Source organism: Hemitrygon akajei, chromosome 7 (genome assembly GCF_048418815.1).
Source record: "Hemitrygon akajei chromosome 7, sHemAka1.3, whole genome shotgun sequence".
Taxonomy (NCBI): Eukaryota; Metazoa; Chordata; class Chondrichthyes; order Myliobatiformes; family Dasyatidae; genus Hemitrygon; species Hemitrygon akajei.
In genome coordinates this window covers 92,291,933-92,308,025 of record NC_133130.1, presented here as the reverse complement: position 1 = coordinate 92,308,025, position 16,093 = coordinate 92,291,933, and the positions used below count along the sequence as shown (strand labels likewise).

At 44.1% G+C, this 16,093-nt stretch overlaps 1 protein-coding gene across 1 annotated transcript in view; it reads right to left on the bottom strand.

Moving 5' to 3' along the window:
• LOC140730671 (nesprin-1-like) overlaps window positions 1-16,093 on the bottom strand; it is a 626,730-nt gene that overhangs the window by 77,620 nt on the left and 533,017 nt on the right. Inside the window, 3 exon segments of the mRNA XM_073051428.1 lie at window positions 2,751-2,909; window positions 13,264-13,419; window positions 13,608-13,733. Coding sequence (XP_072907529.1) covers window positions 2,751-2,909; window positions 13,264-13,419; window positions 13,608-13,733 — 441 coding nt within the window.

Below are 16,093 nucleotides of genomic sequence, written 5' to 3'. Positions count from 1 at the left end.
CTTTTTACATTATGTACATGTATCCTCACATGTATACACTACACGTACCCTTCCTTCTTCCTCTTGACTACAGGTGTACATGTTCCACTTCTCTTGTCGCTGCCCCAATAGGAGAAACCTATCCAGAACTCCAATCAAGCACTCCCTGAGCAACCTCCATGTTTCTATTATGCATTTCCCTGAGCTCATCTGTTCCCAGTTTACACTCCCAAGTTCCTGCCTAATAGCATCATAAATTGCAATTCCCCAATTAAACACCGTCTGATCCTATCCCTGTCCAAGGCTATAGCAATGGTCAGGGAGTTGTGGTCACCGTCTCCAAAATGTTCACCCACTGAGAGATCTGTAATCTGATCAGGTTAATTGCCTGGCACTAGATCCAGTATGGCCTCTCCTCTAGTCAGTCTGTCAGAAATCCTTCCAGGATATACATAACAAACTTTGCCCCACCTAAACCTTTTACACTAAGGAGATGCCACTTAAAATTCGAGAAGTTGAAGTCACCGTGACAACAAATTATTATTTTTTACATTTTTCTCCCAATCTGTTCCTTGGTGTCTCTGTTGCTATTGAGGGGGCCCAGGGGAGAGGTGTCTATAGAATACTCCCAATATAGTGATTGTTCCCTTCCTGTTCCTGATTTCCACCCACAATGATTCAGTCAATAATCTTTCCGTGACATCCTTTCTCTCTGCAGTTGTGATACTGTCCCTGATCAGCAATGCCAGTTCCCACCTCTTGTACCTGCCTCCCTGTTCCTTTTGAAACATCTAAACCCCAGGACATCCAGCAGTCATTCCTGCCCTTGTGACAGCCAAGTCTCTGTAATGGACACAACATCACAGCTCCACGTACCAATCGTGCTTTATGTTCATCACCCTTGGTCTCAGTGCTTCTCACATTGATGTAGGCGCATTTCAACCCATCCAACTAACTGCACTAGTGCCACAACCACTGCCTACCCTTCCCTTATAGTCTCTCTACATGCTGCATCACCTCTACAACAACCGCTCAATCCTCTAACCTATCACTCTAACATCCCCCGCTAACCTAGTTTAAACCCCCCTCAACAACTCGAGCAAACTTTCCTGCAAGGACATTGGTCCCCTCATGTTGTGGTGTAACCCGTCCCTTTGTACGTGTCATACCTTCCTTAAAAGAGATCCCAATGATCCATAAATCTGAAACCCTGCCCCCTGCACCAATTCTTCAGCCGCCTGTTCATCTGCTAAATTATTCTACACTTACCCTGAATGGTGTGTGGCACAGACAGCAATCCAGAGATTACTGCCCTTGAGGGGCTCCTTTTCAGCTGCCTACCTAGCTCCATGTATTCTCTCTTCAGGACCTCGTCCCCTTTTCCACCTCTGTCACTGGTACCAATATGTACACGACTCCCAGCTGCTCAGCCTCCCCTTTAAAAATGCTTTGGACCTAGTCTGCAATGTCCCTGACCCTGGCACCTGGGAGACAACATAACATCCATTTGTTTCCTTTGCATCCAGAGAATCTCCTGTCCACTCCCCTAAATACTGAATCTCCTATCACCATCACTCTTCTCTTCTCCGCCATTTCCTTCTGAGCCACAGAGTCAAACTCAATGCCAGAGACTTCATCACTCCCGCTATCCCCTGGTATGCCATTCCGCCCACACCTACCTGCCTCCCACAAATTAAGTGTGATTGTTTCCCTCTAGCCCCTATCACCTCCATCATTCTCCAGAATGAGCCATATGTCATCCAGCTCCAGCTCCCTAACCTGGTCTGTAAAGAACTGCACCCAGATGCACTTCCTGCAGAGGTTGTAATCAGGCAGTCCCCAGGCCCCCCAGATCTCCCACTTCCCTGGAATCCATCCGTGCTGCTCTAGATTAAGGAATGAAGAGAAACGACAGAAATCTCAACCTATTGCAGCACAAAATGAAATTTAAGATGCCTGTTGCAGGGGAAAGAACATGTGGTAAATAAAGATGTGGATTGTGCTGAATGTGGTAACAGAGGAAGGCAGTCAAACGTACAGACATGGAGTGCAGCAGTGAAGACACCCAAGTTTAGGAACTTCACAATTGTGTTGCGCACCCATTATTGTAATAGAAAATTACTGCTAAACCTGTGGATAATCATCTTATTCTGTAATCAGGGCCTAGTCTGTTACTTAATTAAGTCTTCCTGTGACCACCATTGTTATCAAAACGTAGTTTCCTGGTAATCTTGCTAACAGAGAAAGTAAAAGCTGCACCAAATGAGCAGCTTCAGCTGGTCTCCTGGTGAACACCAGTTTTTAGTCAAATCCCCTGGTATTCAAACACCAACTTTGTCTGATCTGTCAGTCTACCCCTACAGTGGCAAACCATTTGGATGAGCACATGTCACCCAGTGAAATCTTTGCCTCTCTTACAACACACATGCTGCTTTATCTGTGCGCATACAAATAAAAAAAAACACTGGCTTGCGTATTCTGAGCAGCACTATTTAAAGGAGGCACGGGAGTGTAGTGGTTTGTGAACGTTATTACAGCGTTCGTGGCCTGGGTTCAGTTCCTGCAGCTGTCTAAGTCTGTACGTTCTCCCCATGACCGCGTAGGTTCCCCCAGTGCTCTGATTTCCTCCCGCATTCCAAGATTTGTAGGTTAATTGGTCACATGGGTGCAATTGGGCAGCGTGGGCTTGTTGAGCTTGAAAGACCTGTTACCATGCCGTATCTCTAAAAATTAAGTTTAAAAATTACTACCAGCATCATATCAGAATTTACCTTCTGCAGCTTCTCGATCATCTCCTCGATGCTGACGTCCCCATTCTGTGAGACTTTGCTCTCCATCTGGGTCAACCACTCACACAGCTCTTTGTTTTTCTCATTGAACAGTGCCCACTCGTTCAGCTTCTCTGTTACCAGCTGTCTGCGGGACAAGACCTGGAGATTTAAAGCATTGGGAGGATTAGATCCGCACAAAAAAAGCCATGATAAGTGCATTAAATATTAATGGTGACTATTGCAACATTTAGATAATGGGAGACAATAAACCATTGAAGTAACAGCACAGTCTGCCCATATCTATGATCACAAAAACCTTGCAATATTATGTTAAAAGCTCAACTTCTTCCTTGCACCTTTTAGTCTGACAGCCAGCCAAGTTTATTTTTGTGAAAAACAAATGAACGAATCACAGAAACGAGGGCAGAGCAAAGGCTAGGTATTCTCCAGTGTTTGGTTTACAAGGGCATAGTTCAGGAGCATGATGAAATACACCCCACTTGTACCGATTTGCACAAAACTCAAAAAGCTCAACACGTTGCAGGATTAGACAGCTCGCTTGATCAACACCTGATTCACCACTTGAATTCTACAGGCAATTTCAAACAGCTTTCCAAATAGATCCACTCCTCTTTCTCCGTGGCCTTGCAACTACTTCCTTTTTAAAAACTTGACAAAGCTCCATCTACTAAATCTCATCACAACGTATCCCTATCTCAACAATTCTGCATAAAATAATGTTCTCCTTAATTATGCCTTGACAGAACATAAACTTGCAATCTCTGGTTACTAACCTCCTCCTACTGGCAGACATTTCTCCCCTTAACAACGCAATTCATAATAATGAATTCCTTCTTTATGCCTTATTTAACCTGGTTTATTTGAAGGACAACACCACCAGCTTTTCTGGTCTCTCTGCACCGTTGAGGCTTCCCGTTCAGTCGTCCAATACCAGATCACCTCTGCATCATCTCGTGATTATCTGTGAGAGCTACGGAAGCCGATCAGCAGAGTACTCCCATGGGAGCCCTCAGCAAATGCCTCAGTGCCCCGGGGTGTCGCTAACCATCCAAATACAGAACAACCAAGTACATTTTAATACACTGGCATTCACTTATAATCAATACAGAACATTTTCTTCACTGTAGAGCCCATTTAAAGTTTGCAACAAAAATAACTTTTTTGTATCAGAGAAACCTAAGAGTGGAATCCATGAAGAAAAGGCTGAATTCCTGTTAGAATATATGCAAGTCTAACCAATACCATAGGGAGAGAGCACAGAGATACAGGCTCCTGTTTCATCAAATGTGACAACACAATCAAAATTGACAACACAGTTTGTATTAATGAAAACTTCAATTTGATGTTTAAATGACCAAAGTTACACACAGTATCGTTAACAAAGAGATCTTACTAAATTAGAGCTAGACATCTTTATAAAGGCAGCTTAAATACCAGAACTCTAAACTCAATCCGCATTAACTATGAATGAATATGCTCATTAAAATTAAACGCATGTACAGATTTGTAAAGTCAAACTGAGGCCCTAAATACCATCAGACACAAGGTGAATGTATTCAAAATGCTTTACAGGAAATTCAGATTTCATGTTCATACTGATATCTAACCCGAGAGGAAGCTGAATGCCAAGTCATCAAGTATACTCTCATCACCCACCTACATCACCACTGCTCTCGTTTAAGATTTAGCCATTTACCCTGATCACATCTAATTCTTTCAACAGAATCTATAATGTTAAAACTGAACTTCATTTAAAGTGAACTTCAATATAAACAGCAATCGAGACAAACCTGCTTGCAAGGCTCATAATGTCTGCTGTTAGGTTATCCTCAACTTCTGAGATTAAGCATACTTCCTGTTGTGGTCTGTTTAATGTGAACGCTACCCCAGAAGACAGCTCTCTGCTACAGACCATTACAAAGCCAACAGTCGATGATGCTCTGCAAACTTGCCTGCTGCATACATAAAGGAAATGATCTCTTGAATAATATTATTTAAATAACTTGCAAATTTTATTTGTACCAGGATGACACGAAAAGGGCTTCTATGCGTCTGATGACATCAACTGACTCAAGAATCATTCCAACGGTGATACAACAGATCTCGTTTGCTAAATTTTTTACTTTACAGAGATTTTTTGAGTTTTGTTGTCCACAAATCATCTAAAAATTCCCCTCAAGAGGAGATGGAACTGCATTAAGAGCTCAGACCAGCCTGTATGCGCAATCTAACAGGCACAGGCAAGTTAACGTCCTAGGTGTGAAGTTTTCTGGTATTTCTTTTATTGGAAAGTAATTTGATGCACTTTTGTATTTAGTTAATTAAGGGGCCAATTTGTTTCTGAGTATTGCAGGTCAGGGTTTTAAGGCAATGGCTTGTTAGTACAAGGACAACATGGTAAGGTGATATAAGTCCGTGTAGAATATACTTTTTATCCTTTACTTTCTAAGGTGATATTCAACACACCCAAATGTCATACTTCATCAAGAATGAAGCTGAGAAACAGCAGTTTGTTCTGAATAACTTTAGTTGTACGTGTTCATTTCGGGTTATGTCTCCAGGAGACTTGTTTACGTTCCTGGGCACGAGATAAGACGTCACTGGTGTCATCGCTAAGCGACGGTCTATTAAAACAACTGTCTCCTGCAAGAGAACTGTTGGGGTCTTGATTATGTGTTATACTATATTTAAGATGGGAATGGTTTTAATTAACCAGGTTAATGGGTTTGACCAAGTCTTTTTTTCTTGTCTCTTTGATATGATTGTCTATGAGAACTGCTTTGCCTTTCTAATGTATTGGTGCTAGAGGGGGGCGGATAATGTTCAGTGTCTGACTTGCTAAGTGACACTCACAGATGTTACAAAGTAAAGGGATGAATGGGAGGGGTGATGGGAAGGGGGTAACTCAGGGCTCCACCACCAACAGATCCAGGGGTAGATGAGCAACACAGATAAATTAGAAAATCTTACTATTGTATCATTTAATGCTAGAGGATTAAGCTCTCCCTACAAGCATTCAAAGGCTTTAGATTTCTTACACAGTTACCTGGAATTATCATCAGCAACAGTACATGATGCACGACCAAACACAATCTTAACGTGGGCAAATTTGATATCTAACTTAAAAGGTCTTCTGTTAAAATAGGAATGCTCTGTGTCTGCACTACTATTCAGTTGCTTGGTGGAGGGGAGAGGGGTGGAGAAGGTGGAGAGGGGGGAGGGGTGAAGAGGGGTGTGGGGACGAGGGTTAGGGGGTGGTGGGTTAAACAGTCAAAACGTAATCGGGAACTGGTTGGATTGAATGTAATTTGTTGGTGTTGAAATAAAAATTAGTGATAAAAAAATCTAAAAGTGCACTATATTACAATTACTTTTAATGTCAAGAGCCTAACAAATTTGCTAAATTGCGGAAATCACCTTTAATAAAGTTTAAGTGTTTTTCATCTGAATTCTTTCTCCAAAATGAGATGCAGAGTTTGTAGGTTGTCAATAAGGCACAAAGAAGCAATATGTACATTAATGAAATTATGATGTACACAACCGACACCAGAGAAACAGCACTCACACAAGGGTGCTCGGTGGTAGGAGGAATTCCACCATTAAAACATGTGCAGAACAAGTAAATTGGATGACTTGCTCATTTAAAAAAATATACACAACATGCTTCAATTTTAGGTGCTGTGGTTATGACAGCCCAAATCATTCAACCGATTTTGGTTTTCTGAAGAGCAATCCGACGAATCCCTTTCCTGTTATTCCATTCCTCTACCCTGCAAGTTTGTTTGCGATAAGTTTTTCCTTTCAAATCACAGATCATCTGCTCTCATCACACGTATAAGCAACAAATTCCAGCTGTTTACAACTCTATGATTTAAAAAAAAATCTTCTTTACATCTCGTGAACAGAATCTTAAACTTGTGGCTGCCCATTCATCAATCTTATGGATGAGGAAGTGGAGGGATGGGTTAGTAAGTTTGCTAATGACACGAAGGTTGGGGGTGTTGTGGATCATGTGGAGGGCTGTCAGAGGACATTGATAGGATGCAAAACTGGGCTGAGCAGTGGCAGATGGAGTTCAACCCAGATAAGTGTGAGGTGGTTCATTTTGGTAGGTCAAATATGATGGCAGAATGTAGTATTAATGGTAAGACTCTTGGCAGCATGGGGGATCAGAGGGATCTTGGGGTCCAAGTCTGTAGGACACTCAAAGCGGTTGTGCAGCTTGACTGTGTGGTTAAGAAGGCATATGGTGTGTTGGCCTTCATCAACCGTGGGACTGACTTGAAAAGCCAAGAGGTAATGTTGCAGCTATATAGGACCCTGATCAGACCCCACTTGGAGTATTGTGCTCAATTCTGGTCACCTCACTATTGGAAGCATATGGAACCTGTAGAAAGGGTGCAGAGGAGATTTACAAGGGTGTTGCCTGGATTGGGGATCATGCCTTATGAGAATAGGTTGAGTGAGCTTGGCCTTTTCTCCTTGGAGCAACAGAGGATGAGATATGACCTGATAGATAAGATGATGAGAGACATTGATCGTGAGGATAGTCAGAGGCTTTTCCCCAGAGCTGAAATGGTTAACACGAGCAGGCACAGTTTTAAGGTGCTGGGAAGTAGGTACAGAGGAGATGTCAGCGGTAATTTTTTTTTACACAGAGAGTGGTGAGTGCATGAAATGGGCTGCCGGCAACGGTGGTGAAGGTGGATACGATAGGGTCTTTTAAGAGACTCCTAGATAGGTACATGGAGCTTAGGAAAATAGAGGGCTATGGGTAACCCTAGGTAATTTCTAAGGTAGGGACGTGTTCAGCACAGCATTGTGGGCCGAAGGGCCTGTTTTGAGCCGTAGGTTTTCAATGTTTATCCTAGTTCTCATAATTTTGCATGTTAAATCTATTTATTTTGCCCTCAACCTCCTTTGCTCCAAGGAGAACAATCCCAACTTCTCCAACTAAATCTTGGAGCAGATCTGCCTTATTGCTGGAATTATTCTAGTGAATCTTCTCTGTGCCCTCTCAGGAACCTGCACATCCTTAAGAAAGTGTACTGATCAGAAATAAATACAGTTCTCTAGTTGAGATCTAATCGGAACTTAGAAGTTCAACATAACTTCTGTGCTTGATGGCCAATACCTCCATTTATGAAGTCCAAGATCCTACATTTTGCTAGTTACATTATCACCTTTTTCCACCAGCTGCAAGATCTACACACATTCCTTTAAGTACAATCATCAATTCCGGTTTCTCTTGCATCTCTTTACCTGTTAATGTTCGTCGCATTTCTTATCTCCACCATCTCCACTACAACTGACAATTTGTCACCATCCTCTTCCTTAGTAAAAACCAAGACACCAGAGCTGTGTGTTCTCATCATCATCGTGTGCCATACTCTGCCAGAGCCTTGGCGACCACTTCCTTCCACTGCGATCTGTCGGCAGTCAAACCTCTTGCATCTCTGGCGGTGGGGCTGGTCCACTTCTTGATGTTGTCGATCCAGGTTGTTCTCTGTCTGCTTTGGGAGTGGCTTCCTTCTACTCTGCCTTCAAGCACAGTGCATTCCAGTGTGTCATCAGTTCTTAAGCTGTGTCCAAAATAATGAAGTTTCCTTTGGATAACAGTTTCCAGAAGCATTGGTTTCATGCCAGTCTTTTCTAGAATGAAATTGTTGGATCTCCTTTCAATGTATGATACCCTGAGAATCCATCTGTATTGTCCACATCTCAAATGCTGTCAATTTCTTTTCATCAGCTGCTTTTAGGGTCCATGTTTCACAGCTATATAGGGTTACTGGCCAGATGAGACTCTTGAAGAGGCATATCTTGGTGTCAGTGCTCACAGATCTATCCTTCCAGATGTTCCAGAGTTTGGTAGTGCTTGTGTGTGCTCCAGTCTCACTTTGTCTCTATAAGCAAGCATCAGCTTCTTTGCCCCTCATCAGTCACATCCTATCTTTTACTACCCATGTATCATTTACACAGATTTCTGGGCTCTCTGTCAAGTCAAGTCACTTTTCATTGTCATTTCGACCATAACTGCTGGTACAGTACACAGTAAAAACGAGACAACTTCAGGACCATAGTGCTACATGAAACAGTACAAAAAATACACTGAAATACATGAAAACAACACAAAAAAAACTTCACTAGACTACAGACCTACCCAGGACTGCATAAAGTGCACAAAACAATGCAGGCATTACAATAAATAATAGACAAGGCAATAGGCACAGTAGAAGGCAGTAAATTGGTGTCAGTCCAGGCTCTGGGTATTGAGGAGTCTGATAGCCTGGGGGGAAGAAACTGTTACATAGCCTGGTTGTGAGAGCCCGAATGCTTCGGAGCCTTCTCCCAGACGGCAGGAGGTATGAGGGGTGCATGGGGTCCTTCATAATGCTGTTTCCTTTGTGGATGCAGCGTGTAGTGTAAATGTCTGTAATGGCGGGAAGAGGGACCCCAATGATCTTCTCAGCTGACCTCACTATCCGCTGCAGGGTCTTGCGATCTGAGATGATGCAATTTCCAAACCAGGCAGTGATGCAGCTGCTCAGGATGCTCTCAATACAACCCCTGTAGAATGTGATGAGGATGGGGGGGTGGGAGATACTTTCCTCAGCCTTCGCAGAAAGTAGAGACGCTGCTGGGCTTTCTTTGTTATGGAGCTGATGTTGACTACGGTTAACTACTGTATGGAGCTGTTAACTACTTTTCTGCCTTTGTATTCTTGCTTTGACTTCACTTCCTCTCAACTTTGATATTTATTTGTAGAGTTCATTGACATTCATCACACATTCTCTTGTGCTCCATCACGCTCTTTATCTCCCTTCTTATTGAAGGAACTCCGCGGTCAGTCCTCAACCTTTCCTTCAAATGGAAATGTTCCAGCCTGTGAAAATATCTTCTGATCACACATTAAATAGGAAAAACTTTAATTGAATGATCTTCATTTTCATTTTACCATGACGAGATCCCAATTAAGTCAACTGTCTTCCAGTTTTGTTCTGAGGTAGTTCCTTACCATTCTCAGTTTCTAACCTAAACTTTAAGAACGACAATCATCCTTAACCAAAGTGTTCTTCCACTCGTCAGCCCACTTGGCTCAGCTTATTTCCCAGCAGTGCCTCCATTTGACCTGGACTGAGAACATACTACACAGGTCAAGAAAATTCTCCTGAGTATATTGTAGTTATTCCTCCCTCCTTTCCTTAACTCTAGCATAATCTTAGCTCTATTTTGTTTGCATATCTCTCAGCTCCACTCAGATTCACACACTGATCTCTCTCTCAAAAGGTCAAGAGGACCCCCAGAAGGGTGGCAATATCCTTTTAGGTTCTTAGCTCAGGCTGAATAGACTTTCTCTTCACTCCCTCTTGCCAACACTATAACACATTTCCAACCTTCATCTTCTCCTTTCTGCCCATCCTTTCAGTTGTGTGATCAAAGACTCTGCCCGGTGTGCCAGATTGATGCTCTGGTTGATTAGTAACTTGGCCTTTGAACCTGTGGATAACTGCCAGCCTCCTGAGAAAAGTCAATACCACCAATATCGAGCAAATAGTTATTAGACTGGGCCCATCATAAAGATGAACTTCTCCCCCCCAAAAAAGCTCCCCATTCTGAGATCTAGGCCAGTGGAGGTCAACAGAAATGATTTAATAACATGCTCAGAGCATCCCTGGAGAAATCTGGGACTGATACAAAAGTAAGGAACTTCAAGCAAAGAAGAAAGCAGACTGAAAAGCACCACCCAAACATAACACCACTCAGAGAGGCCTTAAGACTAAGTTGACTCTGGCACAGGTGATCAATAGCTGTCTACTCCATACCTACTCTTTAAGCAGAGTCCATGTATCAAAACCCGAATTATACCCAATCACTGATCTCAGTCACAGTCTCAGTCATTCATAAATTCATGCAGCACAGAGGAGGGAATTTGAGTCAGACCTTGTGCTGGCTCCTTGAAAGGGCTATCTATGTGGTACCAGTGACATTCCACAATCCCCACCCCACCCCACCCACTACGCTGCTCCTTGCCACTGCTGAATGTCCTTTTCTCCAGCACGTCCAAAGCCAGTTTGCAGTTATCGCTGAGCCTGCTTTCGCTGCTCCCACAGACAGTGGATTCTCACCAGCGCTGCTGGCTGGTGAAAATTACTCGTGTGCCTGCCATGAATTTAGCAGCCAGTCTCACACAGCTCCGGAAACAAGAAAATTAAATCAACGTAAACATGAAAAGAGATTTTGATTTATGCAGTTAAAAACTGTTTTTAAAAGTTAAAAACTGGTGCAAGAGGGATTAAAACATTTGAAAGAGGGGATATATAACCATTTAGTGTATATACAGTGGGTGGATTTTACAAAGTGTTTTGCAGCCACTAAAGTATCTCTGACTAAACTCGAGAGGTGATGTATAGACAAGGCAGCAATTAAAAATGCACAGCAAAATGTCACCGACAGCAATGCAGACAGATATCCTTAACCAATATCTAAAACAGGTTCCTATGGTTGTCAAAGCCAGGGGTGGTAGTGAGGATAAGCCCCTACTACCTATAAATTTCTCCAAATGGCGTGTGTCTCTAACAGCCTCTGACAACCAAGTCCAACCCTTAGCCTTCACGTGTGGCTTAGCTACTGAAAAGAGAAGGGGCAATGGCGGACCACTGGTGCCTCAAAACCAGTTGCTTCGGGTAGGTGGGGCTCGTCAGCCTTGGATGGCAGCCCGCCTGGGAGAAAGAAAACTCTGATTTTACACCCCCGCTGCCTTGCGGCCATACCCACCCATGGGAAAGGCTTCGGGAGTAAATCCCCAGGAAGAAATCTGCAGCCAGGGTCCCTAAGGCAGCTTGATGTTGCTTACAATTTCACTTTGGCAACCTCTGCGACGACACTGGTGCCAAGCTGTACTGGCGCTTTCCCTTCCCTTGGACTACATCAGTGACGTGGCGAGGGGGAACCCGCTGCATGGACAACAGCCGGTCCTTCAAATCTTCCTGCCCAGGCTTGCTCCCTGGACAGGACACAGTCCACCAGAGGCGCAAACCCACGATCCCCTGGGATCGACAGCTGCCTACTACTACCTAAAGCGAGTCTAAGTGTTGACCAGGACACTCAGTGAACTCTCCTTGCTCTGTGAAACAGCGCCTTTAACTCACATCCATCGTACTACAACATTAACAGTGCAGCACCCTTACAGTACTGTGCTGCAGAGCCCAAATCTATGGTCCACGGTGGCCAAGACCGTCCTCCTCACTGAGCTAACCACCCCACGGGAGGCTGCCCACAGGCGGAAAAGACTGAAGTACTCAGACCTGGCAGCTGAGTGAGAGAGAGCTGGCTGGCTGGAGGACCATCATCCACCTGTGGGGGCACGATGCCAGGGCTTTGTTGGCACATTGACAATAAGGTTACTCCGTGATGGCGAGGCTCAGGAGGGCCACCAGACAGCTGAAGAGGCAGAAAAGGGCAGCTTCTGGCTGCGGCTGAGCAGGAAGGACACAAAGTAGCGGGAGGAGGCAGAGAGACGATCCTGCGATGTACCAGGGCTCAGGGAGCTAAACATCCCCGGCTGTTGACTCTGCAACTGTTGGGAGGGGTGGCAGGCATCTCCCTGCAAATCTTGTTGGCATGGCAACTGAGCTTAGCCAGGCATACATATCGAACAAGGCCCCATTTCTCTGGGGATCAGCCGAAGGTGGCGAAGAGATGACAGAGTCCTCCTGATAATGGCTGTCAGGGATCCCTGAAGTTTTGGAATGAGTGAAGTCAGAGTTTAGCTGGAGAAACTGCAGGCTTGGGCAGCGATTTGCCTACTGGCAACTTAAAGTAGGCTGAACGGAACGAAACGCGATTTGCAATCAGCAAAGTAATTAGTATAATAATAGGTGCGCAAAACCATCTTACGAATTGGCATGGCAGCGTAGTGGTTAGCACAGTGCTTTTCATACAGGCGACCCGGGTTCAGTTCCCGCTGCTGCCTGTAAGGAGTTAGATGTTCTCTCCGTGATCGCTTGGGGTTCCTCCGGGTGCCCTGGTTTCTTCCCACAGTCTAAAGACGTACTAATTAGTAGGTTAATTGGTCATTGTGAATTGTCCCATGATTAGGCTAGGATTAAATCAGGGGATTAATGGGTGGCACAGCTCAAAGGGCCTGTTCCACACTGTATCACAATAAACAAATAAAATTTAAAAATCTTGAAATTGTAGCAGTCAAGTTCCTGTGATCATGTGATTCAAAAGGGGACAGGAAACAGTATTTGTCTTTGGCAATTTATAAACGTGCCTCTTCAGCAACATTGACTGAATGATGCTCACAATGGTCCCAAAGAAATATTTATTCTGCAGAAGATAGGAAAAGAAAATCAAAGGCAAATTTCCAGTCATTCAAGAACATATTATTGTGCTGTTAACACGTCATGTTCTACATCTGAAGGCTCAATGGAGATGTATCACGCTCCAGATAATCAACACGCCGAGAGAGGGGGAGAAACATGCTTACCTGGTAGCACAGCTCATCCCACTGCCTGTGCAGCAGCTCGATCCGCTCCTGCAGGATCGACAAATCGTCAGCGTGAATGTAGCTGGACAACGACTCCTTCAGAAACGTGAGGTGGGCGAGGTCGTCAGTCCACCCTCCGAAGGAGCTTTCCAGTTCCTGCAGAGAGAAAAACAGACCAGGTGCGTTATAAGCTACTTCAAAATCAGCACCACACTGCATCAGTGTGTCACACCGAGCCTTATCAAATCAGGTTAATCTGAACAGGATCTGCATCTGATTTATATTCTGTGACTGAAGTTGGTAATAAAATATCCAGACTAATGAACCATTAAATGTAACGTAACCATGCATCTGATCTGTTCGGAGTGCAGCTCGTCGTGACGGTCAGGCAGAGGCTCGGAAAGCTTTTTCTTGAGAGACCTCAGCTTGTCCAGAGACTCGGCGATCCCCTTCTCGCATCTCTCCCAGTCCTGCAAAGAAGCATCAATAACATCAATTAGAAGCCATTAAAAGCATCAATCTAGCACACCGGACAGAAAGTCGGATGTGATGTCAGCCTCGCCACTCTGTGGGGTGGGAAGAGGGAGAATGCGATCAATACACTGTCTCTGCTTTAGCCGAACATAATGCAGTATTTAAGAAGGATTTACCAAGTTTGAAACTGAGTGATTGTAGGATACAGTTGCTGCTGGTTGAGAGAGGATGAATGTTTTGGTGGGCAGAGAGATGGTGGGACGTGACAAAGGAGAGCATCAATGGTGAGGTAGGGTGGCGGAGGAAGAGAGTCTAAGGTTTCCTAGAAGGGTACGAAGCTGCAGAGGTGAGTAGTGCACTCCTGCGGAATTCTGGCCCTCGAGGAACTCTGTGGGGCTGATGCACACCTACTTTATCATTTGGTCCCCTTATCTCAGGCAACAACACAAGTTAAACCTGGTCCACAACTGCAACCGGTTTAAAACACACTGGTGAGGTGATCCACCTTCCCAAACGGGACATGATTCTTGTCACCCTATAAAGGATGGCAGGTGAGGACTGCGACAGGCTTACTGTTCTCTCTGTAAGTAAGCCTCTGTTTGTTGGAGAACAGAAGAACGAGGAGTGACCTTGTTTAAACCCACCCAGGCCATTCTCCCGCCTGGCTAGAAGAGGCCACTGTTTCAGACCAGTATTAGTCCTACGGGGAAGCTGCGACAGGAAATGTGTACAATTGAAAGTAACCACGATGGATAGTTGGGAATCGTATTGGATCGATTGTGAGACTGTGAGAACTGCACGAGGCCGATGGATCGCGTGGTGAATCAACCGGGCCTCCTATATGCAGAAGGCTCCTGCTTTTTGTATGGCCTTTCAAGTGTACGTGTTTTTTTGTCACGGCGGGGGTCCAGTTCGTCGCTCTCACGCTGCAAGTTGCCCTGCACGTACAGTGGCCAACATGAATGAGTGTGTGCTGTTCAGTTCCACTGCTCCGCTTTCGTCCTTGCTCCATTTGTACTAACAGAGCTCGTGGAAAGAACAGCACACACAACATCAGCAGGTTGTACACAACGTGGAAATTTTACACCATCAGTCAGCTGTGAGATTATGCAGAGAGGCTCATGGATATCAATCAGGAAGTGGCACTAAATAATTCTGGTTAAGTATAATAGGCAGAAAGAAAACTAGTACTAAACATTATCATATACCTTTCAAATACCATGTAACTCGGCTTTTTAATGGACTTGTGCTGGTTGAGGTGTTTATGGTGAGATTCCAGACTTTTCTGAGCCTCTGTTCGTTGGAGAACAGAAGAATAAGGAGTGACCTTGTTCAAACATCCCAACAGGGCTTGACAGGTTAGATATCATGGGAAAGCCAGGAACAGTGGACATAGCTTCAAACTGCAAGCCAGGCGTTTAAAACCATGGAGCACAGATATTTCTTCTATCGGGAGTCCGATCTCGGGAATTCTCTGCTCCAGAGAGCAAAGACAGATAAATATTTGAAAGAGTTTGGAACTGAGTGTTATGACAGGAGAGGAGTTGAAGCTGGTGTAGACCAGACTGGATCACAATGACTGGAAGGGCAGGGTTGAGAGGCCAAGTCATCTAATCCTGCTTTCTTTATGTTCTCATAGTCTCGTGCGCCATGTCACCTTCTTTGTGTCAGATAACAGCTCACAGGTACAGGAGAACCTACTGCTCTAAAAGCAGATGTTTTATACTGAAGTGAACTGAGGTCACAGTTAGAGCTCAGTGACTTTGATAGTGTGCCATTAAAAGTAATTAATAACCAATCTAACTCTGTACATTGAGATTAGGAAGTGGGAGGCTCACTCCACATTGACCATCCAAAAGTGTAATAAAAGCCTCATCTCTACACACTGATGTTGAAAGGTCCCATTGTACATTTTCCCAAGTGTCCAAGCCAACCTGTCATATAGGAAAACACGTCAACTGGTTGTTATCAAACTCTGTGGGATCTTACCAACCAGACACCCGGATAACAATTAAAACCCCAAGATCAAATCCAACAAGGAATTCAAATTCATTTAGTAAAATGCTATAGAAGAAAATTTGCTGGTTATGAGTAATAGTGACCACAAAACTACTGACTCATTGTTAAAACTCATCAGGTTATCTAGTGTTGTTCAAGGAAAGATATCTGTTTCAAGGAAGCATATCTGTTTCCTCGCAGTTCTGGTCTGTATGTGGCTCTGCATCTATCAAAGAATTGACTTTTAAAATTCCTACGAAATGACTCAGCAACATACTCAATTCAATTGGGTAGCACAATAGAGTAGTGGTTAATGGAACGCTTCCAACTAGCCAGCTGTAAGAGTGGGGTTCGATTC